Below are 25,580 nucleotides of genomic sequence, written 5' to 3' on the forward strand. Positions count from 1 at the left end.
GCTGTAAATTATGCCCTACAGAAGCTATGCACAGGCTTCACAATGCACTGCTCCAGGCTACAGTCCAGTTCTGGTCACCAATCCATTGGAGCAGGCTCAAGGGGCCAAATGGCTTAGTCCTTCTGCTGGTTTCTATGCAAAAGGTGGGGGTGGGGGTGGGGGGCGGTGCTGAGAGGCAAGACTAGAATAGCTTAAGCTTTGAATCCTAACAAGGTGGTGGCCCCATAGTGTAAAGCGTAATGTGCCATAACTGAAAATAGTGTTTACACTTTGCTGAATCTAACAGAAAAGCATTTCTTCACGGAGTAAAACTATCTCTGCAACACTGCAGGACCACTAACTGCCTGTTGGATTTAAGTTTTTGTGTTTTCTTTTTAAGGATATCTGAAACTTTGGCAACTCAGCAAACCCAGCCTGTCACAATTTGATGTCATCCTTTTAGATGAAGCTGAAGATTGTAGCCCAGGTAGGCTAATTACCTGCTGCTCTTTACCTACTGGGAGAGGACAGTTCAAACACTAAATATGTTTGAAATACAAAGCCAGTAATGTGGAACAGGTAGATATTTAGTGTTCCCCCATAGCTATTTCAATTGTAAAAGACTCAAGGTGGAAAGAAATAAATGAACTTGGGAGGGAAATTAAATTGCACTGCGGTTCATTACATTCCATATGGCTTCTCTACACTTTACAATGTACAAGGCCGATGTACAGATGGGTATAGTGGAACTGCTTGCAGCAATTTTAGAGCCCTCATTGAACCTAGGGTCTTGGGGCTGTTGCTGACCTCCAGCGTCAGCTGCCATTGTTGGTCCTGATGGCCTTACTCAGGTTCTCGTTGTTCCCACTACCAAGAGCACTGACCTGTGAAATTCTGGTCCAGTAAATACTTGAGTACTTTGTTTCATGTGACATATCATGGACCCTGAGCCATTTTGTTGTTTAATGTGCTATTCTCTGCTGCCTGAGGTTCAGATGTAATGTCATGTTCACACTGAACAGCACCAGTGGCCAGTTATCTTCCAAAACATTTCCTATTGTAGACTGTGCAATTCGTGAGTTCACAAAGCTGATCAGCGGCCTCGTTGTTCATAGTAAAAGATGTACCCAAGCCACTGCAATTTGTTTGGGATAATGGCTTTCTCACGACATCTCTTTATCTTTTTCCTGTGATTATCCTCTTTTTTCCCCCCCAGTAATCATGGACATTGTGCTCTCTCAGAAATGTGGGAAGATTCTTGTAGCAGATCCACACCAGCAGACCAGTGGATTCAAGGATACTGTAGATGCTCTGCTTAAAGCCCACCGTCCCCATCTGTTTCATCTGACACAGGTAAGGATTAACTTTCGATAGTCAGTTCTTTGAAGCGTTGCCACAATACCTGTTTGGGACCACACAAAAAAAGTCTTTGCTGAAGTGAACCACTTTGTAATCACCACACACTGGCCAGTAATAATCTATCAAGGAGAACAACAACTTGCATTTATATAGCAGCTTTACCATAGTCCCAGAGCTTCACAGGAGCGTTACCAAACAAAATTTGACAGCAAGGCAGATGAAGAGATATTTGGACAGGTGACCAAAAACTTGGTCAAAGAGGTAGGCTTGAAGAAGTAGCATAAAAGAGGAGAGAAAGTTAGAGAGGAGGAGAGGTTTGGAGAGGGAATTCCAGAGCTTAAGGCCCAGGCAGCCAAAGGCACAGCCACCAATGACTGAGCAATAGAAATCCATGACACTTCAGAGGCCAGAATTGGAGAAGCACAGGGACCTTTGAGGGCTACCAGGCTGTAGAAGGTCGCAAGAGATAGTGAGGGATGAGGCCATGGAGAGATCTGAAAGCAAGGATTGGAACTTTAAAGTTGTGGCATTGCTGGATGGGGAACCAATGTCAGTCAATGAGCACAGGGGGTGATCGGTGAATGTGACTTGTTGCAAGTTAGGATATGAATAATGGAGTTTTGGCAAGGAAAGTTTTTAAGTAGTCTTATTGTATAGCAAACCAACTGGATGTAACATCAAAAAGATAAGTTGGTATTGGACATGGATGGACTATTCCAGTTGAGGGAGATGTACCAATTTTTTAGACCAAAAAAAGCTCTCAACAACAGTCAGTAACTGTTCATTTCCACCACAGCTTAAGTGAGGTTCAACATTTCTCCTGATGGCTTGTTTATGTAGGGCTACCAGTGGCAAAGTGATTATTACTGGACCAGTAACCCAGAGAGCTGGACTAATGCTCTGGAGACATGAGTTCAAATCACACCACAGCAGCTGGGGGAATTTAAATTCAAATAGCCTTTTGGTAGGACAGAACTTGAGTATGGCTGAAAAATTATATTTTGTTGAAGCTTTTCACCCTGCACTCATCAGGACAATCACAAGAATACCAATGTTAGGGGAAGCAATAACTTTATACTGTATGAGAAAAGAGTGCTGATTGGTTGGCAAATGGGCTCTGGTTGGTAGAGGCATTGCCATGGAGAATGCATCAGTTAATGGTGACTGACAGTTAATTGCCAAGCATTGTTTGACATTTTAAACCAGGCAGCTTGACTCTGGTCAAGGCATTGCCCTGAGGAATGAACCAGCGAATGGCCATCATTTATTTGTTTAGCTGAAACAGGTGCAATTTGTGTACATGTTCTTTCTATCTGCGAAGAACAGGGCCCTGTGTATTAATATATGTAGCTTCCAGTGCATGCAAATGCACCACACTGGGAGCTTGACTGACAATCTTAAATTGGTTGTCAACATAATTTTTAGCAAATGTTGTCCAGTCGTGAAATTACATCTAACGTTGGATACTGTTTTGAGTTTACAAGCACGGGCTGGTTGGGTACGGTCTGTACCTTGTCCATTGCGAACAGCGGAAGGGACAAGCTGATTTATATAATCCGCCAGTCTTTGGGCAGTCCACATACCTAGCATCACACTGGCACAGAAATTCAAATACCACATTAATCATTTGTGTGATAGATGCCTTGACCAATCAGAGTCAAGCTGCCTGGATTAAAATTTCAAACAATGCTTGGCATTTAACTGCCAGTCACCATTAACTGGTGCATTCTCTATGACAATGCCTCTACCAATCACAGTCCACTTGCCAACCAATCAGCAGTCTCTTCTCATACTGTATAAAGTTGTTCCTTTCCCTGACATTGGTATTCTTGTGATTGTCCTGATGAATGTAAGACAAAAATCTTCGACAAAATGTCTTTTTTCAGCGATTTAAATTCAATTATATAAATCCTGGAATAAAAAGATAGTAACCACGAAACTGCTGCATTGTTGTAAAAACCCATCTGGCTCACTAATGTCCTATAGGGAGGGAAATCTGCCATCCTCGCCTTGTCTGGCCTACACGTGACCTCAGACCCGCTTGCAATGTGGTGGATTCTTAACTGCGCATCGGAATGGCTTTGCAAGTCGCTCAGCTGTAATCAAGAAGGCTTTTCAAGGACAGTTGGGGATAGGCAGAAAATGCTGGTCTTGCCAGCAACACACTCATCCCGTGAATAACAACAATAAAAATGGATTGAAGACTTTGGCCGCTTGTATCCCGCACAGAGTAATGTGTATTCATGGCCACCATCTGCCTTGTATCAAAGTGATATTACTGCAGTATTGCAAATTAAACACGATTTTGATACTGTAGCTGACTTGCTACTTAATGGCTGTGATATCCTGAAGTATGACCTGATCTTATCATTGCTTCCTGTACTTGCAGAGTTTCAGATTTGGACCCAAGATCGCCTATGTTGCAGCAACGATATTGGATGTGTGCAAACAGGTCAAAGACAAGATGTTGGTTGGTGGAAGCCAAGATGGTAAATGGACAAGGACACAGTTTATTTCATGTGTGTATGTAGAGGCTGGGGGAAGATTAGTAAGGCAGCAGAAGGGGAGGGCTAGAGGATTATGAGAACCTAAATTTTATGAAAACTGTTCACAGTTTGTTATTGTTGCCCCTTTTTAAATTTCGCTTTAGAATTGCTTTCCAATTGTATGACCTGAATAGTGGCAGTGCATTCAGTGTGCATTTTCCCCATTCACAGTAGAGATTAAAGCTGTTTCGAGTTTATGCCAACAACAATCTCATGAGCTCCTTATTACAGGCAATGCTGATCCCAACACTGGGCAGACGGCTTTTCTCTGCAGAACTAACGCAGCTGTATTTGACCAGGCTGTGAGCATCGTTACAAGTGAAAATCCAAGCAAAATATACATCATTGGAGTGAGTACTTCTGATATTTGTTGCAGCTCCAGGCTTTAAGCATTGCACACTTGCGTGTTCTTTGCCAAAATGCCGTTTGTTTCATTTGTTTTCCCCCTGCCAGTGTTGTAGCGGTTCCAGTATAGCTACAACACTGGCATCTACCCGGCTATGTGGAAAACTGCCCAGGTATGTCCTGTACACAAAAAGCAGGACAAATCCAACCCGGCCAATTACCACCCCATCAGTCTACTCTCCATCATCAGTAGAGTAATGGAAGGGGTCATCAACAGTGCTATCAAGTGGCACTTGCTTAGCAATAACCTGCTCACTGATGTCCAGTATGGGTTCCACCAGGGCCACTCAGCTTCTGACATCATTACAGCCTTGGTTTAAACATGGACAAAAGAGCTGAACTCCCGAGGTGAGGTGAGAGTGACTGCCTTTGACATCAAGGCAGCATTTGACAGAGTTTGGCATCAAGGAGCCCTAGCAAAACTGGAGTCAATGGGAATCAGGGGGAAAACTCTCCACTGGTTGGAGTCATACCTAGCACAAAGGAAGATTGTTGTGGTTGTTGGAGGTCAGGCATCTCAGCTCCAGGACATCACTGCAAGAGTTTCTTAGGGTAGTGTCCTCGGCCCAACCATCTTCAGCTGCTTCATCAATGATGGAATACTCCCCACTTGCCTGGATGAGTGCAGCTCCCACAACACACAAGAAGCTTGACACCATCCAGGACAAAGCAGCCCACTTGATTGGCACCACATTCACAAACATTCACTCCCTCCACCACTGACGCACAGTAGCAGCAGTGTGTACCATCTACACGCTGCACTGCAGGAATTCACCAAGGCTCTTTCGACAGCACCTTCCAAACTCACGACCACTACCACCTAGAAGGACAAGGGCAGTAGATAGATGGGAATGCCACCACCTGGAAGTTCCCCTCCAAGTCACTTACCATCCTGACTTGGAAATATATCGTCGTGCCTTCACTGTCGCTGAATCAAAACCCTGGAACTTCCTCCCTAACAGCACTGTGGATGTACCTGTGGATGTACCTACATCACGTGGACTGCAGCGGTTCAAGAAGGCAGCTCACCACTATCTTCTCAAAGCCAACTAGGGATGGGCAATAAATGGCCCAGCCAGCGAAGCCCACATCCCGTGAATGAATTTTTTAAAAAAAGATTTGTTTTGCCCCACTGCACTCTGAACTCCTCAAATCATCTCTCTTTAGGGGCTTGATAAATTTGGAATGGACACAATATTGGACATTTGGATGCTTATGGCCCAGGAGAAGGAACGAGCAACCAGTGAGTTTAGCTTTTGATCAAACTAACTCCATTATATTCCTCCTTTTGGTTGCCTGCCTTCTCATATCCTCCTTTAACTGTGGACCTCAGAGAAAAGGCTCTCCAATCGTTTTTCACAAGATCAGAACAGAAGAGGGAAGGGGGGAGCAACATGTTTTACTGTACAAGGAGTTGGTCAGACCCTATGTTAATATTGCAATCCTGTCATAATGAAGTGTATTCTCTAGCTGTAAGTGAGAGCCACTGTTACTAATTGGGGAAAGGTTAGAGTATTATTCTTAAATATTTATAAGAATCAGACCCCACCTGTGTGGTGAAAGGAAAGGCAGTCTGTGTTCTCTGGGTTTTAAGAGTAATCCTACATTAGGGAAAGACTGGCTCCAGATTGCTCCTTTACACGGTGAAAGAGCAGCGAATTGTAACACCCTATTTGGAGTAATGGCTGTTACATCATTTTCTAATTGGACTTGCATAAGACTTTATTAAATAAATTGCAGGTACAGCTATTCCCTTATGAGCTGCGTACCCTTCAATTAGGATGGGCAGTAGACTGAGAGTTAGAGAGATAATTAAGTTCACTCTAGTTATTGAACTCCCTGTCTTGAGGAAAATGACGAAATGTGGACTTGCTTTCCTTGGAATAGCAAAGTCTTGAATCTGACTGATCTCAAGCTTTAATGGATCATAAAGGTAGTTTGTTCACTATTAGAGGACTCGAACATTAGGGAACAGGAATGAAAAGCTGGAAAATTGGGAGTAAAAAGGGAAATTGGGCAGAATTTTTTTTGCATAAAATGTGTACTCAAGCTGTGCAATAAAGGAAATGGCATTGAAACAAAAAATAAAAATGTGTTCCAAAGGCTGGCAACAATAAAGGAAGACTCGTTGAGTTTTATGTTCTTGCACATGTGTCAGAATTTATCATGTATGTATAGTTGTTTTGTGTCCTTATAAAGCTCTGTCATTTTTACATTGGGCGGGACTTTCCCAGTTTCTTTTTAACATTGTAGCTGTATGATTATATGCTTCTTATTTTTCACTAACAGAAGACCTTGTAATCCGTGATCCATTCATCAGAATATTTGAACATAAAGGTGGTTTGTGTGGATTGAAAGATTATGCAGCTGAAGCTGAAGATAAGGAGTTGGAAGAGAGGATTGCAGTGGTGGAGAAGTACAGTCTGGGACTCCCTGTACTCATAGAGAAAATCACCAGCTACTCTGTCACTGATTCAGCATTTGCAAGTAACAAGACTATTTTCTGGTCCTCTAAAACCTTTAGTTTTGTATTTCAGCATCTTCTTCATCCTGTTTCCTTCCTTTGTCCACCTGCGAAGAGAGACAGGGCTTTCGTTTCAACGTCTTACCAGAAAGATGGTGCCACCAACAGTGCCGCACTCCCTTGGTACCGCACTGGAGTGTCAGTGCTCAAGTACCGGAGTGGTAATTGAACCCTGAATTAACCCTCTGACTCAGAGGAAGGTGGAGCGAATGAGGGAAAGGCAGGAGTTGTTGATTTGTCCTGAGATGGACTGTCTTTGGGGGATTGAAAGCAACAGGACTATCATTGCTGCATGAAAGGATAGTCAGGAGATCGACGCCCAAAGGGGGTGATTTTAACCTAAATAGCCAAGTAGGAAACCCAGGGGATTGTGCTGCACCCAATCACACCAGTTTCCCAAAGTGCAGATTACATTAAGGTTGTTCCGAACGATTTAACCATTACTAAACTCTATAAAACTAATGATGGGAAGAAAAACCTTTAGCGATTGGGACCATAAAAGTTTGGTCTGGAGATTTCAATTTCAGCTGTTGTTGTTTCTCTGCGCCTCTTTCTCTCTCCCTCTTCTCTCTCTCTTTCTCTCTCTGCACCCTTCTCTCTTTCTCTCTCTCTGTCTTTGATTTCACAATTTAATTAAACCCGCTGCAGATTATATTTTGAAGGTGTTACAAAGTGTGAGCATGTGTAATAATTCTAAAATGATAAGAGCCATTCAGGGATGTGTACTGCGATGTGTGACTCTGCCCCCTGAACACAACTGTGGATGCTGGGTCTAATTTTAAATCTGAGACTGGTTAATAAAAATCTGTCGGAGGTATTAATGGAAGTGGAGTAAAGACGGTTAAATGGGGCTATTGCAAAGCGGCTCTAATCTCATTGACCGGCGGAACAGGCTCGAGGGTCTCTGATGAATGATTTTGTGTCTAGAGATTAGCAGGTATGAATTATTAAAAATATTAAAAATTAAAAATTTGGGTTTTAATTGTCCCTTTCAATCTTTTAAAGATATTGTTTTGGGAACTGTGCACAAAGCAAAAGGATATGAGTTTGACACTGTGCAGATCGCCAATGACCTTGTGAAAGTTCCAGGCTATCGCCATGATCATATGTTTTCAGAATTCAGGATAGGCAAGTACTTTACTGTTCGTTTTTAAACCCTTTTCTCTCCCTTCTACTAAAGGCATATACTCTGTGCTATATTGTATACTCTTTAACCCTCCATTTGTTTGCCTAAATTGCTATCCATGTATAAGCCTCATCAGTGAGGACCAGCAGATTATTCAATTGCATAAGGTGGGGAGGGGTGGGGGTGTGTGTGGGCGAATGATGGCATCGTGGCAATGTCATTGGATTAGTTATCCAGAGGCTGACGCTAATGCTCTGGGGACCTGGGTTCGAATCCCACCATGGCAGCCAGTGAAATTTAAATTCAATTAATTAAACCTGGAACTGAATCTGGAAGCTAACCTCAGCTATCATTGATTGTTGTAAAAACTCACCTGGTTCACTAGTGCCCTTTTCAGGAAAGGAAATCTGCCGTCCTTACCTGGGCTATGTGACACCAGAACCACAGCAATGTGTTTGACTCTTAACTGCCATGTGAAGCACTCAGTTCAAGGGCAATTAGCGACGGGCAACAAATGTTGGCCTTGGCAGTGATGCCCACATCCTCATGAAAGAATAAATAAATAAAAAATCCCAGCCTAATTATATTCTCCATTTCAGTCCACAAATGCACACTTAGCTAAATCGGGGGGTGTTAATCCTGTTATCAGGATTAGAAACCTTGACATTAACATGTCAGTGATGTTAACCTGCTTTGAGAAGTAGCAGTCGTTTCAGCTAGAGAGTTATGGAATAAATACCCAAATGGGCTCATCTTGGCAAAAGCATTGACACAGAGCTGATTCAGTTTGCGAGTTCTCCATTATTCAATGTCACCCTAACTTGCCTTCTCGCTTTAATATTATCAGATGAATGACTTTTGACTAACCCTCGCCTCAAGAAAAAAACTGTGCAACTCTACAAATGTTGAACAATGGTTGCCGCTTGATATTAAAAATTTCTGTTTATTTAAATTGCATCTCTTCCCCTCTCAGATGTGGTGCCAGAAATCGATTGGAACTTGCTTTACATTGCTGTGACACGGGCAAAAAGGTGTCTAGTGATGAACAGGTCTTTGGAATGTCTCCTGTCCTTTGCCGGTGTGAGTGAAGTGCTTATACCCTGTTTCCTTTTTTTTTTTCTTGTCTTCAGCCTGCATATCGGATATGTAAGAGGCTCACAAGGCTTGTTATGTTGGACTGTGTGGCACACAAGCTCCATGGGCAGAGCCAGGTTACTGTGCCGCGCAAGCCCCTTCTCTCCTGTGTTGCCAAACTATCCTGAAGGTGCGGCCTCTCAGTTCAACCCAACCAGTCTGGCCTCAGTCAGTTAAATTCCACTGGGTGCGAGGTGGGGGTGAGGGGTGAAAAATCGATTAAGATGTGGTGGAGATTTTTAAAAATCTCAGAAGACAAATTTCTGAAAAATAAAGACCTGCATTTATCTAGTGCCTTCTCACATGCCTGAAGTGTCTAAAAATGCGTCACACACGATGAATTACTTTGAAGAGCACTGGCTGTGATACTGTGGCAGCAACTGGCACAAAGCAAGACCTTGCAGAGGGCATTGAGATGATTGGCCGGTTAATGAGTTCTAGAGGGTATCAATTGAGGGAGAAGTGCAAAATTCTGGGAGACCCACCTTCCCTTTGATTCATTACACGGGATCCTTATCCTTGACCTTTGAAAGAGTAGAACAGGAGCCATGGTTTAATTTTCACTTGAAGTGGTGGCTTAGATTATATGTTCAATTCCTGGGGATGGGATGCGCTTGAGCCCATATTCTTTTGGTGCAAGAGTTTTTTTAAAATTAATTTACCGGATGTGGGCATCGTTGGCTAGGCCATCATTTATTGCCCACCCTTTCTTTGGTGGCGGGGGTGGGGGTGGGGGTGAGTTGCGATAGGAGACTTTCAGATGATTTAATCCCAATTTTTAGCATTAGTTATCCTTGGCACAAAAACCATTCTCTCCCCCCCCTCCCCTGGTAAGAATTTTGATGTTTTTCATTCTTTTGTAGTTCAGTCATGCTACATGCATGGACAAGACCAAGAAATGATTAATGTGCAATACCACTTCCATTCACTGCAATGATTGTTTATAAAATTTTGGCTGTGATTTCTGAAGAGTTTTTTTTAATCCTACCCATCTCTACTGCTCTCTTCTGCCTCCATATTTATTGTGGCAGCTACCAGGTTTTTGCAGCAATTACTTTTATCCCGTTTGGCCCTTGGAAAGCATCAACTACCCATGAAAAATACTTACAATCGTCTTAAATGCTTACAAAATTTGGATCCCCTAATGCAGCTGCATCCCTTTCAATTTTCCTTGTTAGCAGCTCTCTTTCCCTGCCCCTCCCCCAACCCAGTGACCATAGCTCTCCCCTCCCCCCCTCCCCTCACTCCACTCCCTCCATCGTGCCAGGGTCCGTGTGTGCTGGACACTCATCACCTTTATTAAACCTCAGAAATTCAGCTAGACTCAGCCTGCTGATCAGAAGAGGACAAACCCCACTGCACCTGCCTCTTGGTTGACCTGTGCAGGCATCAAAAAATCAAAGCAAAAAACTGTGGATGCTGGAAATCCAAAACAAAAAAACAAAAATAAAAATACCTGGAAAAACTCAGCAGGTCTGACAGCATCTGCGGAGAGGGACACAGTTAACGTTTCGAGTCCGTATGACTCTTATGGTGCTGTTGAAGAGTCATCCGGACTCGAAACGTTAACTCTGTTCCTCTCCGCAGATGCTGTCAGACCTGCTGAGTTTTTCCAGGTATTTTTATTTTTGTTTCTGATCTAAAAATCAACTCTAGTTCCAGAGCCTGAGCGATTGGGGGAGAGCTGGAACACGTGATTATCTGTCAGAAAGGCTGCCAGACCAGTGCTTGGGGAAGTGCATTTATCTTGTGTTCTGCAGTAAAACCTGCTTGCAGTCCTGCTCTGATTTGGCTCAGCTTTGGGACTGTTTAGAGTTACGGAAGTCACTGTAATGACTGATGAAGTGGGCACTGTGGAGAAGTGTGGAGTGATACATTTTGCATTTAAGGGGGCAGGCAGGATGGTGACGTTGAGGCCACAATCAGATCAGCAATGATCTCATTGAATGGCAGAGCAGGCTTGAAGGGGCTTTTAATTCGTATGTCCGTAGGTATATATTTTGGAAGGAAGGAGGAAGACAGACAATTTGAACTGAATGGTGTAACTTTGAAGTGGGTGCAGGAACAGAGAGACTTTGGGGGTGCTAGGTACATTCACAATTCTTTGAAGGTGTGAAGGACAAGTTGAGAGAGCTGTCTAAACATCAATAATGGAATCTGTGGCTTTATTAATAGAGGTGTGGAGGATAAAAGTAAAAAGTTATGCTAAACCTTTATAAAACTGGTTAGCCCCCGGTGGGAGTATTGTGTTCAGTTCAGTTCTGGGCACCTCACTTTAGGAAGGATGTCAAGGCCTTGGAGCGGGTGCAGAAGAGATTTGTTCTTCGGTTATGCCTCAGCATAGAGGGTGGCTTGCTTGCACTCTGGTTCATTATGCTCTGAGATGGCTAATGCATGATCTGCACACTCTGCTGCTTGCTTGAAGCATCGGGTAGATGGGTTGTTTGGAGGGTTGTGCGCTCCCTCTGAGGCCTTGACTTTACTGCGTATCCCCGACGAAGTCTCTCGATGTGTTCTGTGCTCCCTGACTTAACCATCCCCATTTTGGTCCTTCAAAAGTCAGGGACCCCATGACTCGGTGGGGATATTTGACCTCTTCAGAGATGCTTTGAGAATATCCCTAAAGCATTTCTGATGTCCTCCTGGGAGTCTCCTGCCTTGATTGAGTTCTGAGCTTCAGGAGTCTGGTATCAGGCATATGAACAGGCATAATGCCCAGCAGAAAACAGAAACAGAAATACCTGGAAAAACTCAGCAGGTCTGGCAGCATCGGCAGAGAAGAGCACAGTTGACGTTTCGAGTCCTCATGACCCTTGTTCCGTTGAAGGGTCATGAGGACTCGAAACGTCAACTGTGCTCTTCTCCGCCGATGCTGCCAGACCTGCTGAGTTTTTCCAGGTATTTCTGTTTCTGTTTTTGTTTTGGATTTCCAGCATCCGCAGTTTTTTGCTTTTATTATAATGCCCAGCAGAGTTGGTTTTGAGTGATTAACACCTTGATGCTGGGCATGTTGGCTTGGGAGAGGACGCTGCTGTCGGACTATCTTTCTTTGCACCAGATTTGGAGGATCTTGCAAAGACACCATTGGTGGTACTTCTCCAGTATTTTATTAGATTTACTAGAACCACTCCAGGAATGCAGAGTCAGCGTGGCTTTATGAAGGGGAAATCATGCCTAACACAATTTATTAGAATTCTTTGAGGAGGTAACAAGCAGGATAGATAAAGGGGAACCAGTAGACGTAATATCAAATGCCTTTTGGAAATTTAAATATAAGGTACTGCACATAAGGCTACTTAATAAGATAAGAGCCCATGGTGTTGGGGGTAGTATATTAGCATGGATAGAGGATTGGCTAACTAATAGAAGACAGAGAGTTGGGATAAGGGCATGGCAACCTGTAACTAGTGGAGTGCCACAGGGATCAGTGCTGGGCCACAATTATTTACAATATATATTAATGACTTGGATGAGGGAAGTCAATGTACTATTGCCAAGTTTGCGGATGACACAAAAATAGGTGGGAAGACAAGTGGTGAGGATGATACAATCTACAGGGGGATATGGACGGGTTAAGTGAGTGGGCAAAAATTTGGCAGATAGAATATAATGTGGGAAAATGTGAGGTTATTCACTTTGGCAGGAAGAATAGAGGAGCTGAATATTATTTAAATGGAGAAATACTGAAGAAATCTGCAGCACAGAGGGATTTGGGATCCTCATGCATGAATCACAAAAAGCTAACATACAAGTTCAACAGGTAATAGGGAAGGCAAGTGAAATATTGGCCTTTATTTCAAAGGGAATGGAGTATAAAAATAGGGGAAGCCTTGCTAAATTATACAAGGTACTAGTTAGACCACACCTAGAATACTGTGAATAGTTTTGGTCCCCTTATCTAAAGAAAGATATACTGGTATTAGTCCAGAGAAGGTTCACTAGGTTGATCCCAGGTATGGGGGGATTTTCTTATGAGGAGAGGTTGAGTAGGTTGGCTCTGTACTCATTGGAATTTAGAAGAATGAGAGGCGACCTTATTGAAACATAAAAGATTCTTAGGGGACTTGTCAGGGTAGATGCTGAGAGGTTGTTTCCCCTTGTGGGAGAGTCTAGGACTGGAGGGCATAATCTCAGAGTAAGGGGCCCCATTTAAGACACAGATGAGGAGGAATTTCTTCTCTGAGAGTGGTGAATCTGTGGAATTCTTTAGCGCAGAGGGGTTTAGAGGCTGGGCCGTTAAGTATATTCAAAGCTGAGATAGACAGATTTTTAATCAGTAAGGGAATCCAGGGTTATGGGGAAAAGGCAGCGAGGTGAAGAATTGTCAGATCAGCCATGATCTCATTGAATCGCAGAGCAGACTCGATGGGCCAAATGGCCGACTTCTGCTCCTACGTCATATGGTCTTATGAAGGACTTCTGTTATGTGGGAAGACAGGAGAAGCTGGGGTTATTTTCCTTCTGTGCAGAGAAGGTTGAAATCTGATAGTGGTGTTCGAAATTCTGAAGGGTTTTGATGGTGCAAATAAAGAGAAATCGTGTCCAATGGCAGAAGGCACAGTAACTAGAGACAGATATAAAGTGATTGGCAGAAGAACCAGAAGTGACATGAGGAAACTTTTTTTGTGCAGAGAGTTGTGATCTGGAATGCGCTGCCCAAATGGTTGGTTGAAGCAGATTCAAGAGTAACTTTCAAAAGGGGATTGGATAAATAGTTGAAGGCAAAAATTTACAGGGCAATGGCAAGAGAGCAGGTGAATGGTCTTTATTGCATAGCTCCACCAAAGAGCCAGCACAGGCATAATGGGCTGAATGGCCTCCTTCTGTGTTGTATGTTTCAATCTATCCCTTCAGCTGCCAGTTGTGGCTTTGTGCCTGAGCCTGTGCAGTACTGAGGGAGTTCCTCTTCAACAGGCAGATAAGGCCTCAGTTTAAGGAACCTGCAGCATTGTTAAAGGGAAAGTAGAGTGCTCTCTGTGTCCAGGATAATGTTCCTCCTCCAACCAAAACCGTGGAAGAGAAACAGACCAACTGGAGGTCCATTGTGAGCTGGGATTAATTTTCGTTTTTCCATTTCACTTGCAAGCTCCTGATGCATGCTGGGTGACTGCACCTTGTGATAATATGGCAACACTACACAGCTGCATTGTGGGAAATTGGAAATTCAGTCCGATGTGCTAGCATTACAGTGCTTTGAAGCACAGACGCATCCCACAGGATCTAATTGGATGCTGAGCTGAGAGAGAGCAATAACAGATTACATCAGGTCACGAAGAGCTATTTACTCCAATGAACTTGTCCTTCTAAATATTTCAACTCAAATTGCTTGACCTATTGAACGTACCGTTCTTAAGTACACTCTCAAAGAATTTTACGTTTCATATTCAGTATGGCATTTTACTCGTTATCTAACCTTCAAAAGCAACTGGTCACTGTGCAGAATGTAATGGATCAGAAACCGTTCCACGGTTTTGAGGTACTGTCACAGTATTTATAAATAAAGAGGTTTAAAATTACTATTTTAAAAACAATGTCAGCCTTGGCACAGTTGGGAACGCTCTCAACTCTGAGCCTCTGAGAAGTTTATGGGTTCAAACTTCAGCACATGATCCAGTCTGACATTCCAGTGCAGTACTGAGGGAGTGCTGCATGGTCAGAGGTGCAGCCTTTTGGATGAAACGCTAAACTGAGGCCCTGTACTGTATTCCCTCTCAGGCAGATATAAGATCCCGTGGCACTATTCGAAGAGGAACAGTGTTCTCCCAGTGTGTTGGGCAACATCTAGCTCTCAACCAACACCTAAAGCAGATTGTCTGGTTATTCGTTTCACTGCTATTTGTGGGGGGATTACTGTGCATAAATTGGCTGCCACATTTCCTATACTACATGGATGACTAAACTTCAAAAGCACTTAATTGTCTGTGAAGCGCTCTGGGATGTCCTGAGGCTGTGAAAAGTGTTGTATAAATGCAAGTTCTTTCCTCTATAACCCAAGAGCGATGAGCCTCTGAATCCCTTTGAGATAAAATGAACAAGTTTAACACTAAACTGACCCCAAGGACTATCCAAGCACTGCTGTTTTTGCAGTTGCTTTGAAATGGGGATAACCGTTCTATCACCGGAAAAAGCCAGGTTCAGTTCCATCAGCAGAAATGCCAGTTGTCCATCGTTGAATATATTTAACACTGAGACAGATCTGTGATCTTGCGGAATATAGGGAGGGGTTGGGAAAGTGGAGTTGAAGCCAAAGGTCAGTTCTGATCGTAATGAATGGCAGAGGAGGCTGGAGGAGCCGTATGGTGTTCTTCTGCTCCTATTTTTTATGTTCTTATTGTCCTTGGAACTCGCAGAAGATGCCATATTTTTATCCTTTTAACTTATGGAATGTTTTACTGATTTATATTTTGTTCGTGGCATTCCCATCCACAGTGAGTTTGTTGACAAGGCCGTGCACATTGTTGTCTACTTTAGGATTGATGCTGGCTGTGGGGAGGGGAAAGCTCGGCAGAATGCGTGGGGACTGATCTACTTCGTGTATGTAGCTGCTGCTCTTTTGCTAAAGGTCATTTTTGGTTTGGAATTATTCCCATTATTTAACATGTTTACTTTCAACATCATAGGAATATTTTGTAAAGCCAGAGTTGACTTCCAGCCTGTTTGTAGAAGGTCTACTCCCTAGCTGCTGGGCAAGAGGTTGTTCGAATAGCATTGTGAGCGAAACAGTATTAACTCTGAGAACAGTGCCAAATATACATGTGAGTTTTTTCAAATGTGTTTGAAAGGATGATTAAACGATGACCTTCTGGATGACCCCTAGATCACTTCCTATTGATGCTGGTTGTGCTATTGAGAGAAATTTGGGAGTGAAGGGAATATATTAACCAGAGCTGCTTTTCAATCAGTCACCTGCTACCTGAACCATTCAGCCTTTAGACTTTTGCCCCCTTTTACAAATCCAAGAGGGGACAATTTGCATGATGGCCTAGCTGGCTGCTGTGTCAATGACTTGAGTTTTGCAGTTTGCTTCACGATGAAAATGCACCTTATTTAAAATCAAACCCTTGAGATATTGGCACGATAGAATTTCTGTTTTCTGAAGCATGTGTGCTTCCCCCACCACCCCCCCGCCCCCCCCACCCCACCCCCACAGAGTCACATTTCCTTACATAGACCCAGAGGACCTCTGCATGGATTGGCAAATAACAACCCTTAAAGACCCACACGCACTGATTGCAGTTTAACCAATTGAAAAAAAACGAGCACACAATATACCAGCTTCCTGCTGCCCATCCAGGTAGGACTGATTTATCCAACCAGGCAATAGCGTGAAGCTGGAAGGGAAGAATCCCAGCGCCAGCTCTATTTCTCTAGTTCCCGTCTCTAAGCTAGGCTGACTGGTCAGTAGTGTTGCAGAGTACCGCAGACCTATCTGGCTTGGGTATCTGATTATTGAATCTGTGCCAAATATCCATCACGGGGCATGTGATCTTGAAGCCAACTTGTTTCTCCAAAGTGTTGGGCACCTGGCAGCTGTAGGTTTGAGCCCGTGCCACTTCACAGGAGGGACGGGGAGTTCCTCGCGAATGGCTCGGTCAGCGATCTGTTTTGCCATAAAATGTGAGCGCGTTGCCACCATCCTCCTGCGTTACAGCCTGCATCAGCTGCTGGCCTCCTCCGAAACCCAATCCCAGCACCAATGAGGCAGTGCCTCGTGATGGAAAATGTGCATCTATGGGTGTCAGGCTGTGACAGGACTGGAGAGGACGTGAATGTGATGCCTTAATGACGGAATAGTGTTCTTCACACACGAAGGATGGGCACTTGCGACTCTCTTGATGTCTCAGCTGGTTTTGGCAATGAGCAGCTCAGTCATAGAGTCCGTGAACATCCGAGATTCGGTTTCCAATCTGCTGTAAATTAGCTCGCCTTAACTTGGTGGCCATAGGACTGTTGAAGTTGTGCTCAGCACCTTCGGTAAGCATAGACAAGACTAACCTCGGTTTCAGTTGCTGATCATTATCTAATTGAAATCAAAAAGCTTATAGGATCAACAGTTCTAAAAATTGTTGATCCATTTTGATGCTGATACAACCTTGCCTTCCTAGCATTCTCTTCTTTTTTTTGGAGAAGAGCAAGAAAATGGCAGCGACCAGCAATGGATCCCAGCCCTGTCAACACAGCCAGGCAGATCCCGAATGGAGGCCCAAAGGCACATGGCACAACAAGTGAGGCAGGGGCTGAAGGTAGTCAGGGTCTCTGGGCCCTGTAATAAAGGCCTGACAAGCCTTTCTATGCTGCCAGCATCACACCGCCCAGCAGACAGCTCAGAGTCTTATTTGATTGTGAGGTTTTTATTTGTTGTTTTGTTGCTTCTGATGAAGAGACCACTGAGCCTTGGTCCAGAAGAACAAAGAGAACGTCTGACAGGGGAAAAAAAAAATCAGTAAAATAACCCTTGACTTTCTGAAAAAGCAGCATCTTCAACAAGGGCTCTGCAGCCTGGGCTACACTCAGCTCAGTGACTGGTGGTTAAAAAATTGCACAGTTCAGAATATTCTACAGCCCAACCTTATTTGGTAAATCTTACAATAATTAAACTAAGAACCATAGTGTGCAGTAGCTCATTTCTATTTTTTACCATTTCTCATACAGCATTACGTAACCTGTAACCACTATTGCAACCTCTAGCTGTATATATGAACACAGTTCTCGTATTCTGGGCAGTGCAGGATTGGGCTGGTTGTGATGACACTCGGGAGCTAATGGTATGCTGGCCATTTGCTGTCTTATTTCAGACATGAAACATAGCCATGTGTTGAAGTACAGGAGGGCTTCAGGAAAGCATGAGGGGAAAGTGGGACATGAGGGCACCAAAAGATGGTGGTTGGGGTTGGGTGGGGGAAACAATGCCACCTGCATTCTGTGGAATGATATCTGAGGGGGCGGTGGAAATAATGGCTTTTTAGTTCATTGCTGCGCGCTGTTTGTAAAGTTGGCTTTCCAAGAGTGTTCACTGTTTCCTCATTCTCTTTATCTTTGCTCCTGTTATATGGCAGAATGGTGGCGAAGATGATGCTGGTCCCCTTTGCTGCGCTTGTGCAAAGCAGCGGATCGGACCGTTGACCTTTCTCCTCGCATCTCCAGAGCTGGTCAAATCGGTGGCGTAGAACTGGGAGAATGGGGCTGTGAGCCCTCAAACCATCCTCTAGATTCTGATTCTGCGGGGCGGGGGGGGGGGTGGGCTGAGAGCATCTGATGGACTCTGAAGTGTTATATATATTATATTTTATATGATATGTAAAATGAATATATCCAGCAAAATAGAAATGGCCTCTATGATATCCAATATTTCCTTTAAGGAATTTAGAAGATATTCTATACTGATTAGATCGGCTTATATATAAAGGTATGACTACTGTTTGTTCAATGGTAAATGTAAAATTCCCTGAAGGAGTGCAAGAAATGACAGTTTACAACCAATAAAGATATTTTTTTTACAAATATTTGTCCTGAGGTTGTGATAAGTTCTATAATCACTGCAAGTCTTTTTTATTAGTAAGTGGATAGGACCCATTTCCCTAATGGCATCTCTCTGGGATGCTCTGATTCGATCTTCCTGTTCTTGTGAAGTGTTCATTCTTAAGGGGAGGCGATGGCATACTGGTGTTGTCGCTGGACAAGTAAATCCAGATGACCCATGGTGATCCTCCGGGGACCCGGGTTCGAATCCCGCCATGGCAGGTGGTGGAATTTGAATCCTATAGAAACTGGAATTAAAAGTCTAATGATGACCATGAAACCATTGTCGATTGTTGTAAAAAAAACCCATCTAGTTCAGTAGGGAAGGAAATCTGCTGGCCTACATGTGACTCCAGACCCACAGTAATGTGGTTGCCTCTTAAAATGGCCTAGCAAGCCACACAGTTGTATCAAAACTGCTACATGTGCCTTACAAAAAAGGACTGAAACTGGATGGAACACCTGGCATCAACCTAGGCACTGGAAGCAACAACAGCAAACACAACAGCAAACACAGCCCTGTCGACTCTGCAAAGTCCTCCTTACTATCATCTGGGGGCTAGTGCCAAAATTGGGAGAGCTGTCATTACAGACTAGTCAAGCAATAGCCGGACATAGTCATCCTCATGTAATCATCTTACAGATAACGCCCCAGATATCACCACCATCCCTGGGTATGTCCTGGCCCACAAGTGGCACGGCACAGTGGTATACAGTCAGGAGGCAGTTGCTCTGGAAGTCCTTAACATTGACTCATGGCATCAGGTCAAACATGGGCAAGGAAACCACCTACTGATTACCATGCACCACCCTCCCTCAGCTGATGAATCCGTGCTCCTCCATGTTGAACACTACTTGGAGGAAGCACTAAGGGTGGCAAGGGCACAATGTATTCTGGGTGGGGGACTTCAATGTCCATCACCAAGAGTGGTTCGGTAGCACCACAACTGATCTGAGCTGGTTGAGTCCTAAAGGACATAGCTGCTAAACTGGGTCTGCGGCTAGTGGTGAGGGAATCAACAAGAGAGAAAAACATACTTGACCTCATCCTCACCAACCAACTTGCCTGCCACAGATGCATCTGTCCATGACAGTATCGGTAGGAGTGACCACCACACAGTCATTGTGGAGATGAAGCCCTGCCTTCACATTGAGGATGCTCTCCATCATGTGTGTGAAACTACTACCGTGCTAAATGGGATAGATTTCAAACAGATCTCATGACTCAAGACTGGGCAACCATGAGGCGCTGTGGGTCATCAGCAGCAGAATTGTACTTGAACATAATCTGTAACCTCATGGGTCGGCATATCCCCCACTCTATTCATTACCATCAAGTCAGGGAATCAAGCCTGGCTCAATGAAGAGTGCAGGAGGGCATGCCAGGAGCAGCACCAGGCATACCTAAAAATGAGGTGTCAACCTGGTGAAGCTATAACACAGGACTAAGCGATCCCACAACCAATGGATCAGGTCTAAGCTCTGCAGTCCTGCCAGATCCAGTCATGAATGATGGTGGACAATTAAACAACTCACTAAAGGAGGAGGCTCCACAAATATCCCCATCCTCAATGATGGATGAGCCCAGCACATCAGTGCAAAAGGTAAGGCTGAAGCATTTGCTACAATCTTCAGCCAGAAGTGCTGAGTGGCTGATCTATCTCGGCCTCATCTGCAGGTCCCCAGCATCACAGGTGCCAGTCTTCAGCCAATTCAATTCACTCCACATGATATCAAGAAATGGCTGATGTCACTGGATAGTGCAAAAGCAACGGACCCTGACAATATTCCGGCAATAGTACTGAAGACTTGTGCTCCAGAACTTGCCAAGCTGTTCCAGTACAGCTACAACACTGGCATCTACCTAGCTATGTTGAAAATTGCCCAGGTATGTCCTGTACACAAAAAGCAGGACAAATCCAAACCGGTCAATTACTGCCCCATCAGTCTACTCTCGATCATCAGTAAAGTGATGGAAGGGGTCATCAGCAGTGCTATCAAGCGGCACTTCTTTATCAATAACCTGCTCACTGACACCCAACATGGACAAAAGAGCTGAACTCCTGAGATGAGAATGACCTTGACACCAAGGTCGCATCTGACTGAATGTGGTATCAAGGAGCTCGAGCAAAACTCTCCACTGGTTGGAGTCATACCTAGCACAAAGGAAAATGGTTATGGTTGTTGGAGGTCAGCCATCTTAGCTCCAGGACATCACTGCAGGAGTTCCTCAGGGTAGTGTCCTAGGCCCAACCATCTTCAGCTGCTTCATCAATGACCTTCCTTCCATCATAAGGTGTCAAGAAGATATAATAATGTCTATAATATTATTGGAAATTATTTTAAAATAGAGTTTAGTGGTGTCTGTGTGTATGTGTATGTGTCTTAATTGGATTGAAGCCAGCTGGATTAGATACTTTGATGTATAGAAGAGAAGTAGGTTTGAAATGTTAATTAGGTAAACATGGCAATTTGCATTTTTTCTTTGAATCCAAGCTACACTAGTTTGTTTAAAGAGAGGGAGTGAAATATTATACCTAACCAGATGAAGCTCAGAAACAGTTTGTTTATTTTTCCCAAGGATTACTAATAAAGTGTGTATTATGAAAGGGTCTTATTATTAGAAGAGGTAAAGTTCAAAAGACATAGAGTACAATGAAAATTTGCATTCAAAGAGGAGAATATGTATAAAGGCTGTTGGTAAAAGGAGGGGGATTCTAATATCTAAAGTCTCCAGCCCATGAGCCTCAGGCCACTGCAAGGATCCAGAGCTGAAAGAAATTCATTTTGTATGCGACTGTCCAGGGTGTGCTTTGCCAGGGGTCTGTTTAAACCTGTGTTTTACTGTTGCCTTAATGGAGGTGTAACTAGGAGTCAGATTAATTAGTGGATTTTTATAGTTATTATAGTAATTTTGTAGACATTTGTATGTGCTTGCAATCTTTCTTGTATTAATAAATATTTAATTTAGTTTTATAAAAACCTCCTGCGATTCAGTGGTCTTATTACTACTGAATTTAAAGCCTGCATCTTGAAACATACAAATTGCAAAATTGGTTATGACAGTTGTTTCAAGTTTCCCTCTGGGATTTGAAAAGCTCAGCATTTACCATCAGCTGTCATAATAAAGGTCAGAAGTGGGCATGTTTGGTGATGATTGCACAATGTTCAGCATGATTCACGACGACTCACATACTGAAGCAGTCCATGTCCAAATGCAGCAAGACCTGGATCCAGGCTTGGGCTGACAAGTGGCAAATAATATTTGTGCCACACAAGTGCCAGGCAATGACCACCTCCAACAAGAGACAATTTAACCATTGCCCCTTGACGTTCAATAACATTCCCATCACTGAATCCCCCACTATCAACATCCTGGGGGTTACCATTGACCAGAAACTGAACTGGACTAGCCATATAAATACTGTGGCTACAAGAACAGGTCAGAGGCTAGGAATCCTGCAATGAGTAACTCACCTCCTGAATCCCCAAAGTCAGTCCAGTATCTACAGGGCACAAGTCAGTGAGCGTGATAGAATACTTCCCACTTGCCTGGATGGGTGCAGCTCCCACAACACTCAAGAAGTTCAACACCATCCAGGATAAAGCAGCCCGCTTGATTGGCACCACATCCACAAATTCACTCCCTCCACCGACGCGCAGTAGCAGCAGTGTGTACCATCTACAAGATGCACTGCAGGAATTCACCAAAGCCCCTTAGACAGCACCTTCCAAATCCATGACCACTACCATATAGAAGGACAAGGGCAGCAGACACATTGGAACACCGCCACACCCCTAAGTTCCCCTCTAAGTCACTCACCATCCTGACTTGGAAATATATCGCCGTTCCTTCACTGTCACTGGAACTCCCTCCCTAACAACACTGGGTGTACCTACACCACATGGACTGCAGCGGTTCAAGAAGGCAGCTCACCACCATCTTCTCAAGGGCAACTAGGGATGGGCAATAAATGCTGGCCCAGCCAGCGAAGTCCACATCCCGTGAATGAATTTTAAAAAACTGTTTAGAGACATCAGAAAATGTTCTTCCACTGAGTGGCAGAGTGTACATGTCAAGGGGGCCTACGCTTTGTTAGATGGCCATGGGTTTGGAGTCGAGCAATAGATATACTTTGTACATGCAACACAATATGTACTTCATTTAATTTGGAACAGGACATTATCATTGGTCCAACACTGTTGCAGCAGCATCTAGTCTCCACATTATTAGTGGACGTTATGTCATCACAGCATACCATCCCGAATGTTCCCCTATAAAGCATGTACACACACTTGCTCACTTCATGCAGTGCAGTCCTTATCATGATGTATGATTAAATTATAATGAACAAAATTAAATAATGTTTATCTACAATGCAAAATACCATATTACTGCCACAATCATCATGTGTGGACTTTGACAGTGAAAGCATGCCAGCAGGCTGCTTAACTTCAGACTTACCTCAGAACTGCAGAATGCAATCCAGTGCACCCATACCTCCGCAATAATGTCCAAATACATGCACATGCTGCAAGGGTTACTAAGGTCAAAATCGTGGGTACTTCCTCTTCTCTAACCTAGGAGCGAATGAACTCAATTGAGTGAAAAATCCTGCTACCCTGGCTGAGATAGTTCAGCACAACGCAGACTGAAGCTGGTCTACAACAGGGTTAGCTACTCACTGGATAAATGTGGTGAGCCGTTGAAGGAAGAAAGAAAGGTAGTTGATGGTTCAACCCAAGCAGCAGATTGTGCATGAGCTGGTCGAATATTTTGCTCTCTGTTGTCAGTTGATTGACTCAAAGTCCCACGTTTTGTGTGCAATCAGAAAACTGAAAGCCCATTTTCTTTGTTATCTTGCCTCCTGTTCACTTTAAGCCTGTAGTTACAATTGAGTAAATAGCACATATTTTCTTTGTTTGCCCTTGTTGCTAAGAAATTAATGCAATTTGGCGCAGCTTTACTGAACTCGGCTTTAGTGCATCTGAAAGCACGTTTACGTTATCGATATGGGAGTTGAGTGTTCTTGCGGCCAGACAGGAACGTGGAGTTGATGCCACAATCAGGTCAGCCATGAGCTTATCGAGCAGCGGAGCAAGCTCAAGGGGCCAAATGGCCTACTCCTGCTCCTAATTCTTGTTTTGACTAATGGAGTTTCCATTGGAACATAGGATCATAATCCATCACACCGTTTAAATGTTTTCTGAAGGATTCGATAAGGCCTTGTTTTTCATGTGGAAAACTTTTTGTTGCAGAGGGTTTGGCAGAGTTTGCCGCATGGCCAAATAAATCGTCCCACGATCAGAAAGATTATATATATTTTCAGATGCCTTATGGACTCTCGGTTCACAGTTTGAATTTGCAGGCCATGGAAAGGGCCCGCACACCTGACATGGTCTCAGTTTAGGAGAGTCTTTAATGTAGAGCTGATGCTGTTCCCACAAGGTTTGGATCTTGAAAACTAATTTGAAAACAGTTTAAACTTAAGATCTTCTGCCGCTATTCGAAGAACAACAAGTGAGTTCTCCCAGTTTTGTGACCAGTGTTCCTCCTCATGTTATCAAAAGATCTGAAAACTGGCCTTTGCTGGAACTTGCTGTACACAACATGACCGTTGGGTTTACTGGCAGAATGCCCGTGGCATTTTAAAAAGCCATTAATTGCAAGTGACTTGCTTTGGAATCACAGAATCACAACAACACAGGAGGCCATTCGGCCCATCATGTCTGTATCGGCTCTCCAAAGAGCTTTATGACCTAGTGCCATTGCCCTGCCTTTTCCCCATACTCTTGCACATTGTTTCTTCTATTCAAATAATCATTTTGAATGCCTTGATTGAGCCTGGTTTCACTACACTTCCAGGCAGTGCATTCCAGACCCGACCCACTCATGTGAAAAAGTTTTTTCTCACGTCACATTTGCTTCTTTTGCAAATCACTTTAAATCCGTGCCTTGTCATTCTTGATCCTTTTTACAAGTGGGGACAGCTTCTCCCTATCTACTCTGTCCAGCCTCCTCATGATTTTGAACATCTCAATCAAATCTCCTCTCAGCTGCCTTCTCTCCAAGGAGAACAGTCCCAACCTCTCCAATCTATCCTCATAGCTGAAGTTTCTCATCCCTGGAACCATTCTTGTAAATTCCTTCTGCACTGTCTCCAATGTGTTCACATCCTTCTTATAAGACGGTGCCCAGAACTGTACACAATATTCCAGCTGAGATCAAAGGAGTGTCATAAATTCAGCAAAACCTCCCTGCTCTTATACTCTTATGTCCCTATTGATAAAGCTCAGAATATTTCTGAAATGTGATGTGGTGTCACATAAACACAGCCTGTCCTCTTTTAATGTGATATTTGGAAACAAGGGTCACTGGGGTGGAAATCGTGGTTACTTCCTCTACTCTAATCTAGGAGGGAATGAGCTCAGTTGAGTGGTAAATCCTGGCACCCTGGCTGAGACAGGTCAGCACAACGCAGACTGGGGACTGAAGCTCATCTACAATAGGGTTAGCTGCTCACTGGATAAATGTGGCGAGCCATTGAAAGAAGCAAGAAAGGCGGTTGACGATTCAAGTGATGCTTCTCATTTTTCTCAAAGTTTTTGGAGTTGATTGGTAAGAAGAACTTGAGTCAAAGCTTCAGAAAATTTCACCCCATTCCCAACTGTCTCTTTGGTCCATTCCAGACACAAACAAGCCAAACTGACCCATTACAAATGTGGCTTTTGATCTCATTGCATTCGTTGAGAAATAAAAACCTGTTTTGAATCTGGCCTTTTAGATGGTTTCCAACGAATGGTAGTTACCCATTTGCAACAGGCTGCTTCATGAATCTGAGCCTCTTTTCTCTGAAACAATGAGTATTATCACACTGATTAAAGCAACTTATAAATTTATTTACAATTAAATAACAATATGAAGCACTATATATATATATATGTATATATAATATACATATATATATATATATATTACACATATGGA

The 25,580-nt window shown here is 43.6% G+C and overlaps 1 protein-coding gene and 1 long non-coding RNA gene across 2 annotated transcripts in view; one reads left to right on the top strand and one right to left on the bottom strand.

Annotated features, from left to right (window-relative positions):
* Positions 1–18,569, top strand: part of fbxo18 (F-box DNA helicase 1) — a 47,764-nt gene extending 29,195 nt beyond the window's left edge. The window contains exons 11-20 of the mRNA XM_078553031.1: positions 380–466; positions 1,196–1,332; positions 3,728–3,827; positions 4,116–4,234; positions 5,457–5,532; positions 6,579–6,776; positions 7,819–7,941; positions 8,913–9,019; positions 15,694–15,828; positions 18,130–18,569. Of these exons, the coding sequence (XP_078409157.1) occupies positions 380–466; positions 1,196–1,332; positions 3,728–3,827; positions 4,116–4,234; positions 5,457–5,532; positions 6,579–6,776; positions 7,819–7,941; positions 8,913–9,019; positions 15,694–15,828; positions 18,130–18,240 (1,193 nt within the window). The 3' untranslated portion in view covers positions 18,241–18,569. The remainder of the gene's footprint in view (positions 1–379; positions 467–1,195; positions 1,333–3,727; positions 3,828–4,115; positions 4,235–5,456; positions 5,533–6,578; positions 6,777–7,818; positions 7,942–8,912; positions 9,020–15,693; positions 15,829–18,129) is intronic.
* On the bottom strand, positions 1,266–25,444 carry LOC144687225 (uncharacterized). The gene is made up of 3 exons (XR_013578095.1): positions 25,304–25,444; positions 23,058–23,173; positions 1,266–1,381 (listed from the first exon to the last, which is right to left on the bottom strand). It is a non-coding gene; the product is annotated as an uncharacterized LOC144687225 (long non-coding RNA).
* Positions 25,445–25,580: the final 136 nt, after the last annotated feature.

The sequence above is a fragment of the Cetorhinus maximus genome, chromosome 12, assembly GCF_964194155.1.
Source record: "Cetorhinus maximus chromosome 12, sCetMax3.hap1.1, whole genome shotgun sequence".
NCBI lineage: Eukaryota > Metazoa > Chordata > Chondrichthyes > Lamniformes > Cetorhinidae > Cetorhinus > Cetorhinus maximus.